Consider the following 26,884-nt stretch of genomic DNA (forward strand, 5'->3'; position numbering starts at 1 on the left):
AGCAGGAGTAAGCCATTCGGCCCTTCGAGCCTGCTCCGCCATTCAATGAGATCATGGCTGATCATCCAAATTCAGTACCCTGTCCCTTGATCCCTTTAGCCTTAAGAAATATATCCAACTCTTTCTTGAATATATTTAATGAACTGGCCTCCACCGCCCTCTGTGGCAGAGAATTCCACAGGTTCACCACTCTCTGGGTGAAGAAATTCCTCCTCATTTCAGTCCTAAATGGCTTACCCCTTATCCTCAGACTATGACCCCTGGTTCTGGACTCCCCGGCCATCAGAAACCTCCTTCCTGCATCTAGTCTGTCCAGGCCTGACAGAATTTTATAGGTTTCGATGAGATCCCCTCTCAATCTTCTAAACTCCAGTGAGTATAAGCCCAATCGACACAATCTCTCCTCATACGTCATTCCTGCCATCCCAGGTATCAGCCTGGTGAATCTTCGCTGCACTCCTTCCATGGCAAGAACGTCCTTCCTCAGGTAAGGCGACCAAAACTGCACACAATACTCAAGGTGCCAATAAACCAGGCTGGGACCAGCATCCTGGCGAATCGAAGGTCAAAGCAGGGAATAATGGTAACAAATTTTAATTAAAGGTTCTTTATCTGGATGCACAAAGCATTTGTAACAAGATAGATGAACTAGTGGCACAAATAGAAATAAATGGGTTTGATCTAATAGCCATTACAGGGACATGGTTGCAAGGTGGGAACTAAATGTTCCAGGTTTCTTGACGTTTCGAAAAGACAGGCAGAATAGAGGAGGGGGAATAGCCCTTATAATAAAGGATGACATAAGGACAGTAGCGAGAATGGATCTCAGCTCAGAAGATCAGGAAGTAGAATCAGTATGGGTGGAGATTGTAGTGTATGTACCTTTAAGAGGAACTATGTTTTTGAAGCCCCTGTATACTGTAGTACCAGTAGTGACCACTCGGGTATATAAGCCTGTGTAGCGTCTTGTGTTGTTAGTTCACCTCCAGACTTTGTTCAGTAAACACTTGTTAAATCAACTCCTGCATTCCGTATCTCCATTAACACACGGATCTAACAATGGCGACGAGTTAGAAACGAACTTACCTGCAATTCGGCAGCACCTCAAGGGGAATCGATTCCTCAGATGAAGGTCGAAGCCAGAAAAAAAATTAAATAACTCGAAGAAACTCGAAAACGAGGGCCAGGCTTGGTCTCCAGTCTGTGGTTTCCCCAGCTAAACGGGCTGGTGGCAGGTAGTGCACTGATCCTTCCTGGGCTGCGGCGGGCTACAGCTCGATCGGGTGGCTCTGCAACGGGGCCGGGCAGCGAGTCGGGAAGCAGAAGCAAAGAGAGAGGGTGGAGCACTCAGGGCGCGGCCGGCGTTCGGACCGAGCAGAGGGAGGGGAAAGTCCCAGAGGGTCCGCTCCACGACGGGAACGGTTCTTCAATTACGGAGAGAATATTGAAGCGATATATAAAAATAGAAATACCGCGAAAAGCTGCAGGTCGCAACGGGAACCGCGGAGAACAGCGTTGGCAGCAGCGGCGGGAAGCGCCATCTTAACTCGGCGGGGAAGAAAGAAAAGCGCGGAAGTGCCATTTTAGATTTTCAAGATGCCGAAGACTGGCAAAATTACTGCTTTCGATAGTGATATAGAAGATTGGACCACATATGTGGAAAGAGTGGAGGTATATTGCAAGGCGAATGAGGTAGCGGATGATAAAAAGACATCGGTACTTCTAAATCTGATGGGCGCAAGGACATACTGGCTGTTACGAAACTTGATCACTCCAGCCAAACCGATGGACAAGAATTTTAATGAGATTGTTGATACCTTACAGGAGCACTTAAACCCAACACCGCTGCTGATAGCGGAACGATTCAAATTCTTCAGGAGGAATCAGCACAAGAATGAAAGTAACGCTGATTACCTCACCGAATTACGAAAGCTGTCAAAGCACTGCCAATTCAGGGCAGGACTGGCAGATTCTCTGAGACAAATTCGTCTGCGGTCTCCTAAGCAAAGGAACACAGAAAAGACTACTTTCTGAGAAAGATTTGACACTGGGCAAGGCTTTCAGTGTGGCTGTATCATACGAAGCAGCAGCAAGAGGAGCTGCAGAGATACAGCAAAAGCCACAGGACTTCGGCACCCATGAAATGACACGGGGTTTCGAGAGATGTTATCGCTGCGGCAGATCCACCCATGACCAGAAGGACTGCTGGTTCAAGGACAAAGCATGCAGGCAATGCGGAAAGATGGGACACATTGCACGTGTATGCAGATCTGGAAAGAAATCCGCTGACAGTAAAAAGGTCAATAAGGAAAAGTACAGAAAGGTACAAATGATGATGGATAGTAGCTCCGAAGACCAGAAGAGCGATAGCGACTCCGGAAACAAGAGACTAAGCTGTCTCAAATTACATAATGTAATTGCCAAAGAAAATTACCAGACCATTTGGGTTACCCTCACGATAGCGGGGTCCCCAGTCAAAATGGAGCTAGATACAGGATCAGCTCTGACCGTCATGAGTCTACGGGATTACGAGCGGCTATTTCCGCATATACCTTTGAAAGACACATCCATTGTCTTGAAGACATATACGGGGCATAAAGTATACCCCAGAGGGAAAATAAGGGTGCCTGTTGTATACAACGGCAAGGAAATACAGAAGTTGTATTTATACGTTCTGCAAGATGGTGGTCCACCGTTGTTGGGACGTGAATGGATCAGAAAGATAAGTTTAGACTGGCACTCCATTCAGGCACTGACGGCGACCAGTAAGAAAAAAAACGATGATGACGTCATACCTGGACGATTAAAAGAAATCTTGGCTAACGCCAAAGAAGTGTTTCAACAGGAACTAGAAATCCTGAAAGGCGCCACCGCCTCAATAAAAGTGGAAGATGCGGCAATTCCCAAGTTTTTTAAGGCAAGGCCGGTGCCATACGCAATTCGTCCAGCTGTCGAGGCAGAGCTGGAGAATTTGGAAAAAGCAGGCTTGTTATCCAAGGTAGATTGGAGCGAGTGGGCAACACCCATCATCCCGGTCATGAAGAAAACGTTGAATAATGATAAATATGAAGAACAGAGAAAAGTTCGCATCTGTGGGGACTTCAAGGTGACTGTAAACCTGGTTCTTCACACGGTACAGTATCCTCTTCCGAGGATAGAAGATATTTTCGCCTCACTATCCGGAGGGAAACGTTTCACCAAAATTGACTTAGCACAGGCATATCTACAGATGGAGGTTGAGGAGGCCTCTAAAAAGTATCTCACGATAAACACACACAAAGGCCTGTACCAGTACAATCGACTGGTTTTTGGAGTAGCATCAGCTCCAGCTATCTGGCAAAGAGCTATGGAGCAAGTCCTGCAAGGGATTCCGGGGACTCAATGCTACCTAGACGACATCCTTGTAACAGGAGAAAACGACAACGAGCACCTTGCCAATTTGGAGCAGGTGCTCACTAGGCTGAAAGAACGGGGCCTACGAGCGAATCGCCCCAAGTGCGAATTTTTCCAGAAACAAATATCATATTGTGGCCATGTCATTAACGAAGAAGGGTTGCATAAGTCACCTGAAAAAATTGAAGCGGTCGTAAAGGCCCCAGCGCCTGAAAATATCTCACAATTAAGGTAGTTCCTGGGATTAGTAAATTACTATTATAAATTTTTACCAAACTTGTCGACAGTTCTGCACCCGCTTAACACACTGCTACAAACGGGAGTAGTTTGGAAATGGAGTGAAGACTGTAAACGTGCCTTCCATAAATGCAAAGGCTTGATCACGTCCAGGGAAGTGTTGGCTCATTACAACCCATCACTGCCAATCAGACTGGCGTGCGATGCATCCCCTTACGGTGTGGGAGCGGTATTATTGCATAGATTCCCTGATGGCTCGGAGCGGCCGATAGCTTTTGCGTCATGCTCATTAAACTCAGCTGAGCGTAACTATGCCCAGATCGACAGGGAGGCACTCAGCCTGGTGTGGGGGGTGAAGAAATTCAACCATTACCTACACGGACAAAAATTTACCTTGACTGACCATTAACCCCTCATCTCCATATTCAACCCTAAAAAGGGCATTCCCATTATGACAGCGCAAAGGCTAGAGGTGGTCCCTTTTCCTAGGAGCACACCAATATGACAGAGTACAAAGGAACAAAACAGCATGGGAATGCTGACGGGTTATCGCGCCTACCGTTGCCAACGGTGGTAGAGGCGCCTACAGTGGACCCAGTGGAGATATTCCACTCGACCATAGTGGAATGTCCACCGGTGACAAATTCTACCATTGAAAAGGAAACGCGAAATGAACCGACTCTCTCACAAGTCTACGATTTAACGGTGAAGGGATGGCCAGCACATGGCGAACCACTGTTGCCAGCATTCTCGCAAAGAAGAGAACAGCTGTCAGTGTGTCGAGGAACCTTGATGTGTGGATCCAGAGTGGTGATTCCACCCAAACTCAAGGATAGTGCGCTAAAGGAGCTTCACAAGCGGCATCTGGGTGGAGTGAAAATGAAGAACTTAGCCAGAGCGTTTGTATGGTGGCCAGGTATCGATGGAGACATCGAAGAAATGACCAAGAGCTGTCTAGGATGCCAGAAGGTCCAAAACGCCCCACCACAAGCCCCTCTACATCCATGGGAGTGGCCCTCATCTCCATGGCAAAGGGTACACATCGACTTTGCTGGTCCATTTATGGACTCAATGTTCTTAATCGCGGTTGATGCACACTCCAAGTGGCCGGAGGTAATAAAGATGTCCTCCACCACCACGGAAAAAACCATCACAGCATTAAGGACCATATTCAACAGGAATGGGCTGCCTGAACAGATCTGTTCTGATAATGGACCGCAATTTGTATCCGAAGAATTCAGGAAGTTCTTAAAAAACAATGGGGTTAAGCACTACACGTCCGCCCCATACCATCCCGCCACCAATGGATTGGCTGAAAGGTTTGTCCAGACCTTCAAGAAGGCCATAAAGGCCATGGGTAATGAAGACATAAATCTACAGCATAAGGTAGATAACTTGTTTGCGTACAGGAATGCAACACATGTGGTTACAAACCAAACCCCCGCCATGATGTTTTTCAATAGAAGACTAAGATGCCAGCTGGATTTGGTCAAGCCAAACGTCAGAAGGGACGTAGAGAAGCGGCAATTTCAAAGCATGAATGAAAGGCCAACTAGAACCTTCCAGATAGGTCAACCAGTTTTGGCCCGGGACTACCGTACCGAGAAATGGCAGCCTGGAACTATTTGCACACGACTAGGACCGCTGATGTATACCGTGGACATTGGAGAAAGCATAATAAGGCACCATGCTGACCAGATCATAGAGTCATCCGAAAAAGGACAACCTACACCACAACTCTATACGCCTAGTGATGAAGCAGAGATACCCATAGTATCTACATCCGATCCGGTGATACTGGAACCAGATGAACCCGACACTGGCATTGAAGCCGAATCGACTTTGCCAAAAGAACCTACTACACCACCGAGGCGTTATCCGGACCGAGTCAGGAAGCCTCCAGAGAGACTGAATTTGTAATTGATTAACTTCAGCAAATGTGTATATTATTGTTCTTGTAAAAATGTTATTTAATGATTACTTAAAATGTTATGTACTATTTATCTAAAAGGGGAGGAATTGTAGTGTATGTACCTTTAAGAGGAACTATGTTTTTGAAGCCCCTGTATACTGTAGTACCAGTAGTGACCACTCGGGTATATAAGCCTGTGTAGCGTCTTGTGTAGTTAGTTCACCTCCAGACTTTGTTCAGTAAACACTTGTTAAATCAACTCCTGCATTCCGTATCTCCATTAACACACGGATCTAACAGAGATAAGGAACAACAAGGGGCAGAAAACACTGGTAGGAGTAGTATATAGGCCCCCTAACAGTAGCTATACTGTTGGACAGAATATTAATCAAGAAATAGTAGGAGCTTGCAACAAAGGTCATGCAATAATCTTGGGGGACTTTAATCTTCATATAGGCTGGACAAATCTAATTGGCAAAGTTAGTCTGGAGGATGAGTTCATGGAATGCATTCGGGACAGTTTCCTAGAACAGTATTTCACGGAACCGACCAGGGAACAGGCTATTTTAGATTTTATATTGTGTAATGAGACAGGGTTAATTAGCAATCTCATAGTAAAGGATCCTCTGGGGCAGAGTGATCATAATATATGAGAATTTCACATTAATTTTGAGAGTGACTTGCCTAAGTTCGAAACTAGAGCCTTAAACTTAAATAAAGCCAATTACGTAGGTATGAGGGACGAGTTGGCTAAGGTAGATTGAAAAAATAGATTAAAAGATGGCGGTAGATAAGCAGTGGCTAGCATTTAAAGAAATATTTCATAATTCTCAATAAAAATACATTCCATTGAGAAACAAAAACTCCATGGGAAATGTGATCCAACTGTGGCTAACTAAAGAAGTTGAGGATAGCATTAGATTGAAAGAAATAGATTATAATGCCCCAGTTACCCCACGGGTGAGTACGCGCAGGGTACTCACGCGTAGGCCTAACAAAAGTGCCGGTTTCGTACATGCACTGTGCATGCGCAGGAAACCGGAACTTCCGTTCCCTTAAAGGAAGGGGTTCACAGGTTGAACGCGTGTGCCAGAGGCGCAGCGCATGCGCCTGGAACTTACGTTTTTTTTTTGCAGGTTTCTCCGGGAGGGTAAGTCTCCAGGAGTTACACTTTTAAAAAGCAGTCGCAAGGCCTGCTTTTAACAAGGTAAGTGGTGAATTAAGTAAAATTAAAACATTTTTTCCACAGGTTTATTATTTTTAAATACTTTAAAGAAAGGTGTTTATTTTTAGCCCCGTTAGAAACTGTAATTAATTTTTTCAAAAATTTAAATTATTGTTTAAAATAGTTATTTTATGTAATTTATAGTTATTTTTAAAATGTGATTTAAAAAAAAATTTATTTGAAGTTTTAGTTATGTTTTGGGGCTGATTTGTATTTAAGTTTTGACAGCTCTTCCTGTCAAATTTATGAATGGACATTCCCTGCTACCATTGGCTCTCCATGGCCCACGTAATCCCAGGGGATGCTTTGAACTAACTGCGCCCCTGGGATACGCAATCACTGCGCGCCGGCAGTTGGAGGAGGCCCAGGATTGGAATTCCACGTGGGTCCACAGCACAAAGGCCGGCGCGCTAGGCAAGTGCAGGTCGGAGGCTTGCACCCGCGGGAAGCCTCCGACCCGAATTTCTGGGCCAATGTTGCGAAGAATAACAGCAAGCCTGAGGATTGGGAGAGTTTCAGAAACCAGCAAAGGTTGACCAAAAAATTGATAAAAAAGGGAAAAAATTGAATGAGAGAAAACTCGCAAGAAATATAAAAGCAGATTGTAAGAGTTTCTACAAGTATGTAAAAAGGAAAAGAGTAGCAAAAGTAAACATTGGTCCCTTAGAGGCTGAGACAGGAGAAATTATTATGGGGAATATATATTCACAGTAGAAGTCACAAAAAGCGTACTAAAAATGGTGGGGAACCAAGGGTTTAATGAGGGTGAGGAAGTTAACGTAATTAATATAAGTAGAGAAAAGGTACTAGAGAAACTAATGGGACTAAAAGCTGACAAATCCCCATGACCTGATGGCCTACACTCTAGGGTTCTAAAAGAGGTGGCTGAAGAGATAGTGGAAGCATTGGTTTGGATCTTACAAAATTCCCTAGATTCTGGAATGGTCCCAGCGGATTGGAAGGTCGCAAATGTAACACCGCTATTCAAGAAAGGAGGGTAGAGAGAAAACCGGGAACCACAGGCCAGTTAGCCTGACATCAGTCGTCAGGAAAATGCTGGAATCCATTGTTAAGGAAGTGGTATCAAGTCACTTAGAAAATCATAACATGATTAGGCAGAGTCAACGTGGTTTTATGAAAGGGAAATCGTGTTTGACAAATTTATTCGTTTTTTGAGGATGTAACTAGCAGGGTAGAGAAAGGGGTACCAGTGGATGTAGTATATTTGGATTTCCAAAAGGTATTCAATAAGGTGCCACATAAAAGATTACACTTGATTAGGGCTCACGGGGTTGGGGGTAATATAATAGCATGGATAGAGGATTGGTTAACGGACAGAAAACAGAGAGTAAGGATAAACGGATCTTTTTCAGGTTGGCAGGCTGTAACTAGTGGGGTGCTGCAAGGATCAGTGTTGGGGCCTCAGCTATTTACAATCTATATTAATGACCTAGATGAAGGGACTGAGTGTAATGTATTTGAGTTTGCTGATGATACAAAGCTAGGTGGGACAGTAAGCTGTGAGGAGAACACAAAGAGTCTGCAAAGGGATATAGATAGACTAAGTGAGTGGGCAGTATGGCAGCAGATGGAATATAATGTAGGGAAATGTGAGGTTATTCACTTTGGTAGGAAGAATAGAAAAACAGAATATTTTTAAATGGTGAGAAACTTTCAAATGTTGGTGTTCAGAGAAATTTGGGTGCCCTCGTGCAAGAAACACAGAAAGCTAGCATGCAGGTACAACAAGCAATAAAGGCGGCAAATGGCATGCTGGCCTTTATTGCAAGGGGGTTGGAGTGTAAGAGTAAGGAAGTCTTGCTACAATTGTACAGGGCCTTGGTGAGACCACACCTGGAGTACTGTGCACAGTTTTGGTCTCCTTATCTAAGGAAGGATATATTTGCCTTGGAGGCGGTGCAATGAAGGTTCACTAGATTGATTCCTGGGATGAGAGGGCTGTCCTATGATGAGAGATTGTGTAGAATGTGGCTATACTCTCTGGAGTTTAGAAGAATGAGAGGTGATCTCATTGAAACATACAAGATTCTGAAGGAGATTGACAGGGTAGATGCCGAGAGGCTGTTTCCCCTGGCTGGAGTGTCTAGAACTGGGAGGCATAGTTTCAGGATAAGGGGTAGGCCATTTAAGACTGAGATGAGGAGGGTTGTGAATCTTTGGACTTCTCTGCCCCAGAGGGCTGTGCATGCTGAGTCTTTGAATATATTCACGGCTGAGATAGATAGATTTTTGGACTCTTGGGGAATCAAGGGGTATGGAGATCGGGCGGGAAAGTGGAGTTGAGGTCGATGATCAGCCATGATCTTACTGAATGGTGGAGCAGGCTCGAGGGGCCGTATGGCCTACTCCTGCTCTTATTTCTTATGTTTTTATACTTGCCTTAGAGGCGGTGCAACACAAGTTCACTAGATTGGTCCCTGGGATGAGTGCGTTGTCCTACGAGGAGAGATTGAGCCTATACGCTCTGGAGTTTAGAAGAATGAGAGGTGATCGCATTGAAACATGCAAAATTCTGAGAGAATTGACAGGGTAGACACGGAGAGGTTGTTTCCCCTGACTGGAGTGTCTAGAACTAGGGGGCATAGTCTCCGGATAAGGGGACGGCCATTTAAGACTGAGATGAAGAGGAATTTCTTCAGAGGGTTGTGAATCTTTGAACTTCTTTACACCAAAAGGCTGTTGATGCTGAGTCATTGAATATATTCAAGGCTGAGATAGATAGATTTTTGGACTCTAAGGGAATCAATGGATACGGAGATTGGGCGGGAAAGTGGAATTGAGGTCGAAGATCAGCCATGATCTTATTGAATGGCGGAGCAGACTCGAAAGGCCATATGGCCTACTCCTGCTCCTAACCTTTATGTTCTTAGTTCATCACTCCTCCTTTCACTTTGAATTTTCCTCTCTCCTGTTCCATGTTCAACTCTCCTGCTTGAGACACTCTTGTGTGTGAGGAGTACTAAACAAATGCAAGTTGTTGTTCCGTTATTCTCCACTCTCATGGGTTAGGGTTGTGCAAGATCAATTACATTGTTTTTAATTACTGTTTGAAATCCTATAAATAGTATACTTTCATTTAAAAAATTGAGTCTGATCCACCCAACTTTGGTTTGGTTGGTTTCTGCAGAATCAATTTAATTTGGTGAATGCTGTTAATTTTTAATTAAAAGTAACTATGATGGGATGATAATTAGGAGTTTCATTGGCATGCTTTTGAAGGGAGAAATCTTGGGAAAGAACATGGTCAAAACATGACAATACAAGTCTCCGCTGTTGGTTATAAAAAAAACATTATTTTGCTCACCTGGTGATGTCCTCAGAGAGCTGGGCAGGATCCGGAGGGTAAAACTTTACATTGAATGAAAAGTGCCACAAACCACCTATATGGAAACAAATCATTATTCAAACAAAAGCAAAATGATTTAAGTTCAGTTTTTAAATCATTAAAAAAAATTCTCCAAGGACTACTTTTTCCAGTACAAAAAGTCCAGGAATTTTTGACTTAAAGAATATCAATTTCAAAATGATAAATGAGAATCCTAACAAATAAATTATAAACACTCATTGGTTAACCTGGTCACCGTTTGCCTTTAACCAGCTCTACAGTAAATGTGACGATCAACTTAACAGCATTTAATTTTCTCCACATATGCATACAGCCTTGTGGTGTTAAGTCATTAATCACCTGAACAGTAGATAGGAGGACACAGTCTCATAATCCTTTCTTTGTGGAAACATTTTCAGTCATTGAATTCATGTGGTATATATCTCTCAAAATTGTGTACCTGATCTATTTGTAAAACAAATACTTCACGGTGCTGCCAGTTTACATTATGTTCAGTAAGAAAATTCACCTTTATCTAGTTATACTTCTCCCTGAACAAGACAGTTCTGTATTAGACAAGCACTACCATGGCTGGAGCCAAGTAAGTATAAGTTAAGTTTAGTTCCAATAGTAATTGTAAACACTTCTTTAAAATATCATCTGTTTGCTTTCATCTACTTTATTAGGAGTGGGCAGCTGCTCAGTGGAGGAATTGGAGCCACGAACTTGTCTGATTCTGACTCTAACATCATAATTAGTTTGACAGGCAAAGGAGGGTGATGGATGTCCAAGAGATCTGCAGCATCACATGGAGTGACTTCACCTCTTAAGACATGAGATGGCTGCCTCCAATATTTTGCTGACTTCGTGCTAATTTTGGTTTTGTTCCCGGAATGGCAAAATAGCAGTTCAACTGCTACAAAATGGTTCATGATTTCAATCTGTCTATGATGGCAATGTAACAGAGAACAACAAATTAAAAGTCTGATGTACTTGCAAAAAGCGAGTTCATCACTACATCAGCATGCACTAGTGGCCAGGATGAGAGAAACGACTGAAATGAGAAAGATATGATTGATATCAATTGCATTTGGAATAAGTATCATTAAAGGAAGATATATAAAAAGAAAAAAGCTACAGGTGCTGTAAATATGAAATTAAAACAGAAAATGCTGGAAATACAGAACAGGTCAGTATAAAGATGCAAGACAGTTTAACACTTTGCGTGTCACCTTTTTAAATTTCTTAAAACCCCTCATAATTTTGAACAGCTCCAATAGATCACCTCTTGCGTTTCTCTGTTCTAGTGAAAAGAGATGAGTTCTGTAGTCTCTCATCCCTGGTGATATCTTATAAATCTCTTCTGCACCCGATCCATGGCTTTGATATTCTTCCTAAAGTAGGGGATCCAAAACTGGGCACATTATTCTAACTGCAGCTTAACTAATGAGTTGTATATGTTTAACAGTACCTCTGCTTTTGTACTCTACACCCCTACTTTCAAATCCCACATGCTTTTTTTTTTTTTTTTATAAATATAGCAACTACTTTAGCACCTTGTGCCCCACACTTTTAATAAGATTTGTCTATCAGCACCCCTAAGTATCGCTGCTTTTCTGATCCATTTAAAGTTTTACCAATTAGCGTACATTTCCTCTCCTTATTTGCCCTTCCCAAATTTGTCACCTCATATTTCTCCACATTAAAGTTTCATCTGACAGTTACCTGCCCCTTCTCCTTGGAGAAGAGAAGGATAAGAGGAGATTTGATAGAGGTGTTTAACATCATGAATGGTTTGGATAGAGTAAATAAAAGAGAAACGGTTTCCAATGGGTGAAGGGTCGATACTGAGAGGGCTCAGATTTAAAGTGATTGGCAATTATCCAGAGGCGACATGAGGAAAAACTTTTTTTTTTTTTTTTTTTAAAAACAGAACAAGTGATTAGAATTTGGAATGCACAGCCTGATCTTCACTTCTTAGGCAGTCCCTCAGAACCGAAGATGACTTGCTTCCACATTAAAATTAGTTCACAGGTGACTGATGAGTCCAATGCGGGACCTACAGTCTCTGTCACAGGTGGGGCAGACGGTGGTTGAAGGGGCGGGTGGGTGGGGTGCTTGGGTTGACGTGCGCTCTTTCCGCTGTTTGCGCTTGGCTTCCGCTTGCTCCCGGCGAAGAGACTCAAGGCATTCAGCGCCTTCCCGGATGCTTCTCCTCCACTTTGTACGGTCTTGGGCCAGGGATTCCCAGGTGTCGGTGGGGATGTTGCACTTTTTCAAGGAGGCTTTGAGGGTGTCCTTGAAGCGTTTCCTCTGCCCACCTGGGGCTCTCTTGCCATGTCGGAGTTCCAAGTAGAGCGCTTGTTTTGGCAGTCTCATGTCGAGCATGCGACCCGTCCATCGGAGCGGATCGAGCGTGGTCAAAGCTTCGATGCTGGCCTGAGCGAGAACACTGACATTGGTGCGCCTATCCTGCCAATGGATTTACAGGATTTGCGGAGGCAGCGTTGGTGGTACCTCTCCAGTGCTTCGAGGTGCCTGCTGTACAAGGTCCATGTCTCCGAAGCATGCAGGAGGGTGGGTATTACTACTGCTCTGTAGACCACGAGCTTGGTGCCGGGTTGGAGGCCCTGGTCTTCAAACACACTCTCCCTCAGGTGACCGAAGGCTGCACTGGCACACTGAAGGCGGTGTTGGACTTCATCATCGACTTCTGCCCTTGTTGACAATAGGCTCCCGAAGTATGGAAAGTGGTCCACGTTGTCCAAGGCCTTGTCCTGGATTTTGATAATCGGGGGGCAGTACTGTGTGGTGGGGGCAGGTTGGTAGAGGGCCTTTGTCTTACGGATGTTTAGTGTAAGGCCCATGCTCTTGTACGCTTCGGTGAAGGTATTAACAATGGTTTGGAGTTCGACCTCCGAGTGTGCGCAGACGCAAGCGTCGTCTGCATACTGTAATTCGATGAGAGAGGAAGGGATGGCTTTGGATCTGGACTGGAGGTGACGGAGGTTGAACAGTTTCCTGTTTGTTCTGTAAATTAGCTCCACTCCAGCAGGGAGCTTACTGAGGGTGAGATGGAGCATTGCCACAAGGAAAGGAAAGCCTGATTGGGTGGTGGACACTGAGTCAATAGTAGCCTTCAAAAGGGAATTAGATAAATACTTGAAGGATAAAAAAATTGCAGAAGTATGTGGAAAGAGAGGGGAGTGGACTAACTGGATTGCTCTTCAAAAGAGCCAGTGCAGTCTCGATGGGCCTCAGGGCCTCTTTCTGTGCTGTACTATTCTATGATCTATGATTCAAACTACTAGCCCATCTATATCCGCCTGAACTTGCTTACAGTCCTATTCACTATTAACCATACTATTTTTGTATTATCTGCAAATTTTGATACTCCCACCCTTATAGCCGAGTCCAGATCATTGATATATACACTACTAAATTGCCCATAGTGAGTTAGTGAATATATAGTTTTTCTTCTATAAAAATAGCATTGAAGTTGAAAGCGATACTGTTGAGACCACTCAAAGTTAGGAGGGTCGATGGAGCAATGTTCCTCAGCACCAACCATGTCATGTGCCTGCCAGGGGCTCATGCCTTTCCTGATGCAGCCATTCCCCTGAAGAGTTCCACAGGCACGTGAAGCAGTCTGATACTCAGCCAAGTAACTATTCGTCATGTGTGAGCATGGACATCACTGTTGGCATTGATGTACTGGCAGGTTATTTTTGGGTATCACAGCTGTGCACATTCAACGTGTACACATTTGCTAGGTCACTGGATAGTGAGCGGGAGCAGGAATCATGGCTGATATTTCTCATCCCCAAGAGGCCGATTGTAGCGTCCCCAGCGCTGCCCCAACTGAGATCATGGATCAAAACAGAAATCAAAACTGGAGCCTCCGGGTCTTTGTGGGTCAGCAACACTTCAGATGGTGCACTTAACCAATAAAACATGAGGGGAGCAGGATCAAAGTTTTAATTCTATGTATAAAATAATACTGCACTAACTGCTGTGACCTTACAGTACTGATGATTGAGTTCTTGTAAATGCAATGGTGGAGCAGAAAGAGAGGTACAGTCCGCCAGTGTCAGAGAATAGAGGAGTGAGCTGGGACATAGGGATGGATGAGGTTGCAAAGGTTGCGTGGAGCGAGATCATGAAGGGATTTGTAAATAAGGGTGAGGAATTTGTAATCAATGTGTTGACAGACTGGGAACCAGCTTAGATCAGGAAAGACAGGATTTAGAGGTGAGCAAGACTAATAGTTTGATGAGTTGGAGTTTGTGGGGGGCCTGCAAGGAGAGCATTGGAAAAGTTAAGCCTACGGGTGACAGGCACCGATGTGAGTTTCAGCAGCAGTGTGGCTAACGTAGGGGTGAAGGCAAGTATTGTTGTGGAAGTGGAAACAGGAGCTCTTAGTGATAGATAAGATATGGAGATTGAATCTCAGTTTAAGATTGATTAAAGTAATACTTTTAAGCAAGAATAGATCATTCCCTGTTGTCCCTCCTTTTGTAGGTCATGCAACAGGGAATGCAAACAGGAACCACAACAACAGGTCTCACAATAGGGCCATGGTGAGTCTGGTTTGATGTCACTGCCATGTTACTTCCTGAAAATTCTGTTTATATTAAAAATAAGGACATACAATTAAAAAACATTTTATCACAATTATTTTGATAATACACAATTCCCTTTATGTTTAATTTCCCAGGCATTCTCTTACTCTCCCTTTCCTTAATTATTTTGCAGACCTATCTGAGTAATGCTTGTGTGGGTTTGCTGCATCGTGATCATTATGCTCATTTACCATTTCACCCATTCCTGCTTCAGCAGCTTCCTATTAAGTAGGCTTGGGATTAAATGGCAATCATAATTTCAATATAGCAGACAGAAGAACATTATTCAGTAGCTGCTGTCTTTTGTAAGAGATAAGAAAATATACCAGGCATTTTACCCGCTGAATGCTCTAAACTTTAAATCGAAACAAAAGCATTCACTGAAAAAATGAAATAAGCAAAAGATAAAACCCTTTGAGGGCTGCTTTATTGTTGAAAGCCCCAACAAAATATGTGAATGGAAAGACTATCCTGGTTAAACAAAAATAGAAAGCTACTTCTGTATTTTTCAACCATCATTGCATGGGAGCTGCATTTCAAGTCATTAGTAAAATGTACTTACTTCGGATTTGCTTTTTAATTTCCTTGGCTGGGTCCAACCAGTTCTGAAATACAACATTTTAAAATGTTTAGATTCCAGACTATATTTGTAAAATTAAAGAACCTAATGCACTACACATCAATCAGGTCTTTTCTTACCATTTACCTCAAAATGAAAGAGTCAGTTTAATGCAGGATGGCAAACACCTAAGCTGCAAATGGGTTACCCAAATCAAGTCACAAATTAGTGAAAACAAGACTTCCTTTATTGAGACATCATGGTGAAGGTCAAGACACACTGTGGAGGACACCAGTATGATCGACAAGTACATCCAAAGATTAGGCGATACCAAAATCAGGTAGATTCTAGAAGGAAAGGATAACTGAGGAAGGCAAGAAATTTTGAATTCATGGGAAATGAAAAGAAAATACTTGTACTTAATCCCAATTTAGAACATAAGAGTTGAAATGGAGACATGGTTTGCCTGTGACCGTAACCTTGGAGAACATTAATTATTGGCCCAGATTTTGCAGTGGAAGTAATGGTGAGGCTAACAGCGATCACAGTTATTAAGGAGTAAATCGGACAGCAACTTCTGGTGTCCGCACATGCACTGTAGAGGGCACCGCACTGCTTTGACATTAATAACTGCAAGTTCCAATGCAAAAGCCCACAGAAAGCCTGTGGGCAAGTGTTAAGTGTAATCAATGGCAAGCGCCATTCTTTCGCCACTAACCACAAAATCCGGGCCAATATTGATTTCTCACATGCGAAGCTCAGAAATTAGCAAAAGCTGGCACAGCCCCCCAAAAATTGATACCTCAAAAACATCTCTAAATGTAAGCCTACGGCATGTGAAACCAAGAAATTACCCTAAAGTGCAATGGCGCATAACTCTCAAATTAAGCAGTAGACATACCAAAAATGCTACCCCCCCCAGAAAACATTTTTGACAAAACAAAATACTGCGGATGCTGGAAATCTGAAATAAAAACAGAAAATGCTGGAAATACTCAGCAGGTCAGGCAGCATCTGTGGAGAGAGAAACAAGAGTTAATTAGGTCGATGACCTTGGGGCAGTTCTGACGCAAGGTCATCAACCTGAAACATTAACTTTGTTTCTCTCTCTCTACAGATGCTGCCTAACCTGAGTATTTTCAGCATTTTCTGTTTTTATCTTTATTTTTGACACTTTATTTGGTGCATTTTTCAATATTCTGGAAGCTACAATGAACATTCTTTTTTCCGTCAAAAAGGAAGGGACTTCTGATCAATCTTATTGAAAACTACTCTCTATTTGATATTTTGGGAACAAATTATTTTTCATTATATATAAAACTTTTTCCTCTCCGTAGCAACAGATGCACTATTACTGGCGAGGATAGTAATCTTTCATTTTCTGATTTTAAAATGTTGAGGGCAAATGGGGGATTCAAAACCAGTCGTATTGACAAACGACCAAGCTGTAGGCTACAAATTTAAATTGTACACAGTTCTGCCAAATACAGACACCAATTGTTGGTGCCTTTCTAGGGACATGCTCCCTATGAAGAATTTGAATTTTTAGATTAAAAATTGTGGTTGCATTCCTATTAACTTTAAACTATTTTATATTTCACAAATGATTATTCCCTTTTTTCTAGATTAAAAATCAAAGTGACAATTGGGTTTTCTAGAGACCAACTAGACCTAGCCTCCCCAAAAAGCTAACTCACCATGCACTGTCCCTCTTCCACTGCTCCCCCACACCAGCCAGTTCAGAGCCACACAACCGCCTCCAGAACAAGTTCACAAAAATTGTACTCCATCCAACCTGCCACCTAACTCATACTTTCTCCCCCCCTCCAACTCTCTCCCCCCTCTAACCCTCCTAAGCTTCTGCAGGTACTCTTCTCTGTCAACCCCTCAATTCACCTGGCTCTCATATCTTCCTCCAAACTCCCTAGTTTCAGCTCTCACTCTTTTTCCTCCTCCCTCCCACTCATTTGCTCTTCTGCCACTCCCAGCTCATGCTGGCACCAAACTTCCTCCCCTGCCTACAGCTCATACTGGCACTCTCCTTCCTTCATCCCATTCTGAGGGTCCTGAACTCAAAGAATTACTGACCAGGGTCATGCAGTGGTGACTATGACTTACAGCAACAGGAGATACGAGCTCAGCAGAGGCATGGGGCAGCAGCCTGGGCTGCACTGACTGTGCATGTCAAACCTGGACAGTTGTCATGGATGGAGTATAATTGCTATATCTAATGAAGTATAGGATATGAACTAGTTTTGTAGTACACTTCACATTCCTTCTGATAGTACCTGGATGCCAGAGAGCATATAGATGAGGATTCATGTCTTCTGATCTTAATCCTAAGCTACAATTATCGAAGAAGAGGATCCAGTGAGTGCCTTATTAGCTGTCATGTGTTAAGATTGCCGTAGAATCCTATCTGCTGAAGATCTTGTAACATAAGCTGCATCAGTTGAAGATAGCTTTTCTCATGTGGGCCACTGCTCAGCTATCTCTCGCACTCTGATGGAACTCCAGACAATCTGCTCTAATCACTCTCTGGTTTCAAATCCTATGTGACCTCTTTAGGTTGCAGTAAATAACACACACTGCAACTACTGGATCAATATTGAAAGATTAGTTGACTTCCTGCCAAGATTACAATTAGTATACTATTCCCAGAGCTGGTAATGTGCTATTGATCCTTCTTTTTCCTTTTAATGAGGGAGGTAATTTTCACACTCAGCCTCCAATCCCAACTGGGAAGTCGGAAATTCACTCAATTTGCTGATCAATAGGCTTCAGGTTCTTACCTCATCTTTCGATTAGGCACTTTACAGCCTTCTGGACTCAACATAGAGTTCAACAATTTCAGACCATAACCTCTGCCCCCATCCTTTTTTATTTCCATTTATTTATTTTTTCTCTCCCACATGGCAGCTGTCTTTCATTCTGCCAGTGTCATTTACACTTCATCTAGAGCCATCTTTTGTTTCTTAACTTGTCCCATTATTAACTCATCTCTCTTAATGTCTCTTAATCTCTCCTGCTTTCCATCCTATCACAGACCTTCCCTTTTGTTCTTTCCTCCCCTCCCCACTTTCCCTGCCTCTACACTTGCTTAAAAACCCGCTCCATCTCCAGCTTTTACCAGTTCTGACGAAGGGTCATTGGCCTGAAACGTTAACTCTGTTCCTCTCTCCACAGATGCTGCCTGATCTGCTGAGTATTTCCAGCATTTTCTGTTTTTATTCCAGATTTCCAGCATCCGCAGTATTTTGCTTTTGGCTTCAGGCTCTTGTTTGGGAGAACATGCCATGCTTGTGGATTCTTTAAGGACCCCATATGCACCAGTGACATAAATATTATTAGCTGTTCTTAGTCTTTTCTCATTCCTAAATTTATTTTTCGTTATACAAGATAGCCTCACTTCTCCCACTAACCTGTCAGAGCTGTGCTAACATTAAAAATGAAATTTAAGTTCTTGACTTGTCTAAAGAATCACCTGGAAACATTTTAAACTTTGCTTTACACCTGGATATAGTTATACTGCAGTGGCTGTGAAGCTGAAGTGAAGAGACCCCACCTAATTGAGGTGCTCACATATATCTGGTCCAAGTGACTTGCACCCAAAAACCACTGTGATCATCTGCATGGTCTTCTGCACATGTGTCCATATGGGGAGCGGGGCCTAAACAATGCCCCCCACCCCATCAGAACGGCGCATGCGCAGAAGACGTGCACGAGAGGCGGCAGAACAAGCAGGGTCCCGAGCTCAGACACCATCAAACCCCGGGGGTGGGGGAAGAGGGTCTCATGCGCGGCTCTTGGGACGCTTGCAGTGAGTGAGGATCCCGGGGTTTGGTGGTGTCAGGAATCGGGGCCCTGCTCGTTCTGCCGCCTCTTGCGTTCTCCAGCCCGGCGCGGGTTTATTCCGTGGCTCTTAGGTGCCACCATTACCAACCACGTGTTCACAGGCGCACCCACTCAGCACTCCGGCTGTACCACATTCGGCTCCCGCCTAACCCTGCAGTCCAATCTACCACAATCCAGAGCTACAAATTCCGGGGAAACCTTATGAACAAAACATCCGCACAAATGGTCCCTTCATTCAGAATTAAAGAATTTTTATCACTTCCAGATGGAGAAAAAAACCTCCAAGGAATTAACTAACCCACTAATTAGAGTAGAAAGTCTTTTACTTTACCAGTCAAATTACAATATAATTACAAGTGCAGAATATTAACAGAGGATCCTCACAAAGCTAACTAGACTTGCACATTCTATAGTCTGTACAACTGTAGACTGGATAAAATTACACATTGCAGGGTTGTCTACAGCAGGCAGGATCAAATTACACATTCCAGACTAACTGTTGGGTGTGTCTTGTCCTCCAAGGGAACTAATCATAAATCTGGTGTTGCAAATAAACACGACCCCTAAAACCACCTCACATTGATTTAAATTGCGTAATGAAACTGATCTAAAAATTAACCATCATTTGGCCTATATTTTCCGCAAAAAAAGAGACAATCAATAAGCAGTATTCCTTGCTTTAACTCCTCTTCCAGTAAAATCAGTAAACAGAGGATTATACAGTTCACAAAGCAACATAGGTAAAACATAAGCAAAAATAAACAAAATTAATCTTTTCTCATTCCAGCAACCTAACATTTAACTGTCTAACTTACCTTTTGATTTTCAGAGTCCCGAAATGTCAAACCAAAGTAATCTTTTTCCAGAAGGTTGAGCTGTCCACAGACCTTGTCAAACAGAACCTGTCCCCTTGCACGTTTCTGTCCAAAGAGAGAGATTTATCAGTGCAAAAACAACACTAATCAGCAAGAAGATTAAACAGATCTCAATAAAGTTAAAGGCCCGGAATTTGTGGTGGGTAGCAATGGCGAATTAATAGCATTCGACGTTATTACCGCTCAGAAATTGACCCCAACTTCAGGATTTAATGCATGCGCATCTAAATGCAGAAATCCTTTACTGCAGCCATTCACTCCCTAGCCGGCAATCAGTGAAATAGTGAAACTGACGGAACCGCAGAAAAGCCTAAGTTAATATTGCTGTTAAATAACCCATTAAATGTTAAGCCTTGTTGGAATAGATATAGCTGGGGTTTTAACTGTGTTTTGACTGCTAAACAAACGTTATGGCCCCAAAAATCAATTTTTATATTTGTGGAATTTCAAATTTATCCATTATGATAAAGATTACAATTTTTTTTTTTAAACAAGAGCTTGTTCATGGGGTTAAGGGAGAACCTGAACTACCATGCGAGTCCCAATCTTTGTTTTGCTCCCTAACATTTTTTAAAGTCTGGATAAAAGCAGCTTCTCATTGCAGAATTCTCACAGACTGGAAATCAGGAAATGAGATTGGCTGCTTAGACAGCTTACTGACGTCACAGCAGCATCGCACTAGGGATTCCCACTACAGAGCACTGAAATCACTTGAATGTCGAAAAAGACAAACTTCTTGCTACAGAGATCGCGAGGCAGCTTTCTTCAGGGTCAAGGGTGACGCTTTTGCTTCACCGCTGACCGCAAATTCCGGCCCAATATTTCTTCATAGTGAAAAAGGTTGTGACACCAATAGGGAAACAGAACCATATTTTTTTCAAAGCCCTCAACCATCGACACAAAAGTATGCGAACCTGCTTATTTGAAAAGGAAACCATTCACTGAAGCAGAATCTACTGGCACTAGCACTAAAATGAAGAACACTTCAAATAGCAAATTCTAAGACGCTATGATCCTGCCTTTGTCAAGATAAATTTAATTAAGTTTTTGCCCTGAAATCTATTTGCAAATGAAAGTGGAGCAAAAGCATAGTGTTGGAGCAACAGCGCAAGGTACACAGAGTAAGGGAGGACAGGTTCAATTCATCCACTCGACCAAATTTTCAATCCTTGTGCCTGTTCCATTTTGAGTTGTTTGGGGCCCTTAATGAGAACTCTGGTAAGTACCAAATGATGGCCGGATTTCTTCTTAGAATGCAATAAGGTCAGAGGAAGAGTCATCTCTAAGGCCACTCTTGCACACCACTGAGCAGCCGGTTCAGAATGGCCCTGGTGTAGGTCTTGGGTACATTGCTGACTGACTGACTGACCCTCACAATCAACAGCAATTATCGATTTTTATTGAACTTAAAAATGTATTCAAATGCTTATGAATTGGGAAGATACCAGGGCTGAAATTGGTTTTTGGAGAGTGTGCAAAACAGGGACTAGCAAATCAGCAGCCTGTGTTACACAGTGCCCAATTATCTTTTCCATTGAAGCCAATGGAAAATTGATTAACTATTGCCTCTCACACATTTTTGCCAAAGACCAATTTCAACCACACAGTCTGCTTATTGCTTATAACACAGATATACTTCTCAAATCCTCCATGAATAACAACCACTACATCACTAAGAAAAAGAGAATATATTTTTCTAAAAGATAGCAATTCTTTACAAAAAATTAAGTGAAATTTGGGGATTTATGTGATTACTTTCTGCTAGTTCAATTTTTTTCTTGGTCTTAACTGACCTGCCTGGTTTGAATGATTCCACCAAACAGATCAGAAATTTCCTCTTTAAAAATGAAAGTCCACTACAACTCTATGATGATACAACTACATCATTAATGTTCCTTTTAGTTAATTTTGAATTTTGTCTCAGTGACAGACGAGGTCTCATCCAAAGAGGTCAATTGTACAGTACATAGGAATAGGAGTAGGTCATTCAGCCCCTCGAGACTGTTCTGCCATTCAACTAAATCATGGCTAACCTATATATCAGCTCCATTTACCCACTTTTTTTCCCGATATCCCTCGATACCCATACTAACAAAAATCTATTAATCTCAGCGTTGAAAATTTTAATTGGCCCAGCACCAACAGCTTTTTTTTTTGTGGGGGGGGGGGGGGGGGGGGGGGGGAAAGAGAGAGAAAGAGTACCACATTTCCACTACCTTTTGTGCAAAAAAGTGCTTTCTTGAAGGGAGAGAGGTGTAGAGAGGCTGGGAGGTTTAGGGAAGGAATTTCAGAGCTTAGGGCCGAGACAGCTGAAGTCACAGCCACCAATGGTGGAGCGATTAAAATTGGGAATGCTCAAGGAGGCCAGAATTGGAGGAGCGCAGATATCGCGGAGTGTTGTAGGGCTGGAGCAGATTACAGAGATAGGGAGGGGCGAGGCCATGGAGGTATTTGAAAACTTATACAATTAAACATGTAAATTTTAGGGATTAGTGATAGATGGTAGGACTATGGTTAGGGTGTTAGGGGTTGGGGATTACATTAGCATTTCGGACAACACACTTCCAGCCCACCCTCAACTTCTATCCTTGCAAATTACTTTAAGTAATAATCTTCAAACTTGGGATGGGGAAAACTATGCTTTCTATGTGGGACTTCTTATGTAATATAACTTGGCACAAGGGTATAAGGAAAAACCCTCCCCACTGCTGCCACCAGCAGTGATTTGACGGCAACAAAAAGAGCTGCTGTGAAGAAGCCGGTGGAAAGACATCAGTGCTGAAGGACAGGCAGACCAAATTATGATGCAGATGCAGATTTGAGAATGGATTACAGCAACTGTTGAATTTGCTGCTGTATATATACACAGCAATTCTCTATTACAGCTTGGGTAGTTGCTTTTATGTATTTAGTATTTGATATTTTCATGAATCTTTCACTTAAGGTGGTTAAGCAAGTCTTTCTTCAGGACTGCAGTTTTAATTTAATGGATTGCACCTTTAACTCATGTTACAGCCAAAATAAAAGTTTTCCTGCTACACAGGTATTTTACCCTCGTGCAAAAAGAGGATATATTGATATACCTGCTTTATGAGTATGTGGTAGGCACAGTACATTTGAGGTGCACTGTGCCAGAGAGGAAGTAGTCACTCACATTTTTGCTACACCATATCATTTGCAGGGCTGGTGGAACTCCAGGTGCAGGCCCACCCATTGTCTGGACCTTGTCACTCAACATTGAAGAGCTGAAGGAGTTATGCCTAGAAATTCGGGTTTGCCCATTTTTTGGCCACAGGGAATGACCAGTGTGCCTAAATGCCGAGACCCGAGGTGCATCTGATATTGGGCCTTGGGCCTCAATGCCATGTCTGCAGCTCGCCAGCGAATAGAAGATCAGGCTGCTGCTGGCATTGTAGCGGCCCTCAAATAGGTGAGGAAGCTGAGCGACCGGATCAGGAACAGAGGCGATCGGGTTGGGAGGTATTGGTGTCCTGCAGCAGCCTGCGTACTTTTAATGTGGGACAGGAAGAGTAGGAGTGCTCCACATTCAGGCGAATATATATATTTTTTAAACTTGCCTTGGTTGTGGCCCAGGTTTCCTGAGCGCTGGCTGCCTCAATCTTGCAATGGGGGCTTCAAATAAGCATTAGGATCCTTATTTGCATATGCAATGTTTCAAGCATGGGCACGGCATGCCACTTTTTTGGCCTTTACCAACATAGCATGTGGCGCACATCCGGGTAGTAATAAGCATCAGCCTTCTGCCCGCCATATTGGTGGCTTGGCAGACTGTTTATCACCTGAAAAATAGGTGCCATGCAGCCAAATTTCTGGACTCTGGTGTTTACGCAGTTCTGCTTCAATTTAGCATTCATCTCAAATTAAGCAGGGCTTCCTGCTTGAAGTATAACTGGAGTTGGGACAGGGAGTGGGGTAAGCGTAACTGAAATGTATTTCTTTCTGGTCAGATTTTGTAATTTAGTTTACAAATCCAAGGCCTTTTCTGATCCCAGAATATCTTACACTTATTCACTGATTTGCTCTGCTTCCTATTTTGGAATCTTACCAAGCTCGTTCTGAAGTGACATGGTATTGAAGGGTATGATGAGAAGGGAGGTAGGGTGTTGATTCATTAAAACAATTTATAGGTTTGTTGGGTACAGTGGTCTTTTCTTGTACTTGTAACTCTTAAGTTATCATGTTGATGAAGGGACACTATATATTCAGCTAATTTATTTGAATCTAGCACAAAACCAAAAGGAATCCTGTAACTAGCTAACAAGATAGAAAAGGAAACAAATGTGACAATAAAGCGTGAAGGAAGAGAGTTTAAGAACTTGAAAATTATCAGCATGGGGTCTTATCTGAAGTATGAGCTATCGACTTCAATCATAACCATACAAACTTCAAATTTAATATTTATAATAATTTTTAGTGCATATCCAGCAAACTCCAAAGTCTTTGTGACCTTTATTTGCTGATTAATCTTAAATAAATAATTCACCAAGCTTCTCAAATCAGATTTGATACAATTCATAAAATACCAGCCACAGATTCATTATATTCACAGTAATTTAGAATGATTCATATAACCTATAGAATTGTTGCAATTCACATTATAAAACTAATACTTCTAGCAGAATTCTTGTTCTGTACTCAGTGGGAGTCCTGCACCCATATTCCAGCATTTTATGCAAAATTGCTTTGTTTACATTCCATTCGACGTTAGTGGGAGTTATTATACAAATACATTTCTGTAACACTTACAAAGCTGACACAAATACAGTCTTCTGAAATACATGCACAGGGTATTCCTGGTTTAGATTTGAGTGTACAAATAATCCCATTAAAATCAACAATGCATCTGTCAGGTTAGCATCTGCAGGATTTTCAAATTATCAACCCAAGCACTTCATCTATACTGTATCGTCTTCCAATGAAAATAAAAACAATTTTTATGGCATTTCAATCACATGGTAATTACTGTAGCATCCTAAATCAAGTCAGTGATGAATAAGACCACTGCAAGGAATATGTACTTCAAAATTAATATTTAACAAGTCATTAACAGATGTAATAGATAGGTTGCTGTGGCATTGATGTAGGAAGAGAAACTTTTCTACCTCACATTGTGCTGGTACAGCGCATCGATATACCAACACTCGAATTTTCTCCTCCACTGCCACATCAAGGGGATGCACTGATTGGTGCCAAGGCACTTCTGCAGAGAGGTGGAGTAAGCTTATGGACAAGTCATGCCTGGTCACTCTTGTATTCACCTCTCAATAAGTGACCAGCTGCAGAACTGGGAGCAGATCACTTGCCCAATGTCTTGGACATCAAATACAGTGATTGGTGTTTCCATGGGATTCTCCAGCAGGAGATCAGCCAAGCCCGTGGAGAAACATAATAACTAACAATGTGCATTTATATAGTGTCTTTAACATAAAAAAATGTTCCAATGCACTTCAGGAGGTATAAATCAGACAAAAATGGGTGCCAGGCCAAACAAGGAGTTATGAGGAGGGTGATCAAAAGGTTGATCAAAACAATGGGTTTTAAGAGCCTTAAAGGGCGAGGCAAAGGAGTTTAGGGAGTAAAAAAAAGCAGTTTACAATAATATTTCTCCAGGGGTTCCACTGATCTATTGCCAAAGTTACAGCAGGAGAACAGGACAACCCTGTGGAAATTCTGGGGGCATATTCCAGGTGGCAAAACCTCAGTCTCAGAGCAGATTGTTAGTTCACTTCATTTTTCCTTAAAAACTGCAATGCAAATGGGATCAATTGTCTATGCATAGGATGCAAATTTAAACTGCGCGACAATGAAAAAAATCAGGATATATTTGTAAAATTAAGAAAATTCTAAAATAAATACAATATACTACAAGTGTTAAAACCTGCAAACAAAAAGTTGGACAAATTAAATGTTCTATAACTCAACTTTGTTTTTTTGCACAAGACAGCTAAAACTAATCTGGTGTGCACAAACAGACATCTGTTAATCCTAATACCATGATCATTAGTCACAATACTGTAAAATCTGCCAAACCAAGCACCTCTTTCGCTTTAATGATTCACAAAAACATAGCACCATGTTAAACGTTGAATACATCAATCCAATCTCACTGTAATGCTGACACTTTCTTTCCCATTTTTAAAATAGATAAACAAGCTTGGTACTGGCAGGCATGTTCGTTGCTAGGAGAATGCTAATGAAAATAAAATTGCAAAAGTCTAGAAAATATTAAAGGTGGAAGGGTAGGCTGGTGGCTTGATTAAAACCAAACCTTTTGAGTAAAACAGCAATGAGGCTAAAGGACAACATATGGGCCGAGAAATTGAATGGCGCGTGCCGATTTTTCTGCTGCTAAACAGGCGTTTAAGCCTCCAATATGGCGGGCAGGAAGCACAGGCTCATTATGAGCCAGAAGGGCACCATCTGCCATATTGGTGTAGACAAAAAATAGGCATCCCGGGCGTACACCTGAAACAGACATTAGGCCCTTTTTCAAATTCAAATAAGTGACCTGTTTCAGAGCCCCTCTGTAATATTGCATCAGTTGCATTCAGAAACACCAGGTCTACATGCAGCCCAACAGGCGGTCCTTAAAGGGACCGCTGCAGGCCGCAACCAACAAGGCAAGTGATTAAAATATACTTACCCAAATGTGGAGCCAGGAGCAAGAGTGCTCCTCCCGGCTCCACGTACAAACCACGCAGGCCACTGCTCCCCTTCTCAAGGGGCAGGCATTTGAGAGGGCTGGCTGAAGTCACACAAGCAGTCATCAGGGGAGAGGATGGCACCAAGGTGGATTCTTGCCATGCCGCTTGTACTGGGTCCTGGATTGGAGTGCCCAC

At 42.6% G+C, this 26,884-nt stretch overlaps 1 protein-coding gene across 22 annotated transcripts in view; it reads right to left on the reverse strand.

Annotated features, from left to right (window-relative positions):
- The window catches only part of LOC147115025 (band 4.1-like protein 3), a 335,880-nt gene that overhangs the window by 119,986 nt on the left and 189,010 nt on the right, over positions 1-26,884 (reverse strand). For 21 of the 22 annotated variants that reach the window (XM_085993247.1, XM_085993248.1, XM_085993255.1 and 18 more), the window contains 3 exons: positions 19,965-20,069; positions 15,298-15,340; positions 10,093-10,168 (listed from right to left, as the gene is read on the reverse strand). In XM_085993247.1, the coding sequence (XP_085849373.1) occupies positions 10,093-10,168; positions 15,298-15,340; positions 19,965-20,069 (224 nt within the window). Of the gene's footprint in view, positions 1-10,092; positions 10,169-11,398; positions 11,508-15,297; positions 15,341-19,964; positions 20,070-26,884 lie in introns of those variants that run through there. The other variant, XM_085993266.1, reaches the window with a different exon arrangement.

Source organism: Somniosus microcephalus, chromosome 7 (genome assembly GCF_052327205.1).
Source record: "Somniosus microcephalus isolate GS21.2 chromosome 7, FLI_Smic_1.0, whole genome shotgun sequence".
Classification (NCBI taxonomy): domain Eukaryota; kingdom Metazoa; phylum Chordata; class Chondrichthyes; order Squaliformes; family Somniosidae; genus Somniosus; species Somniosus microcephalus.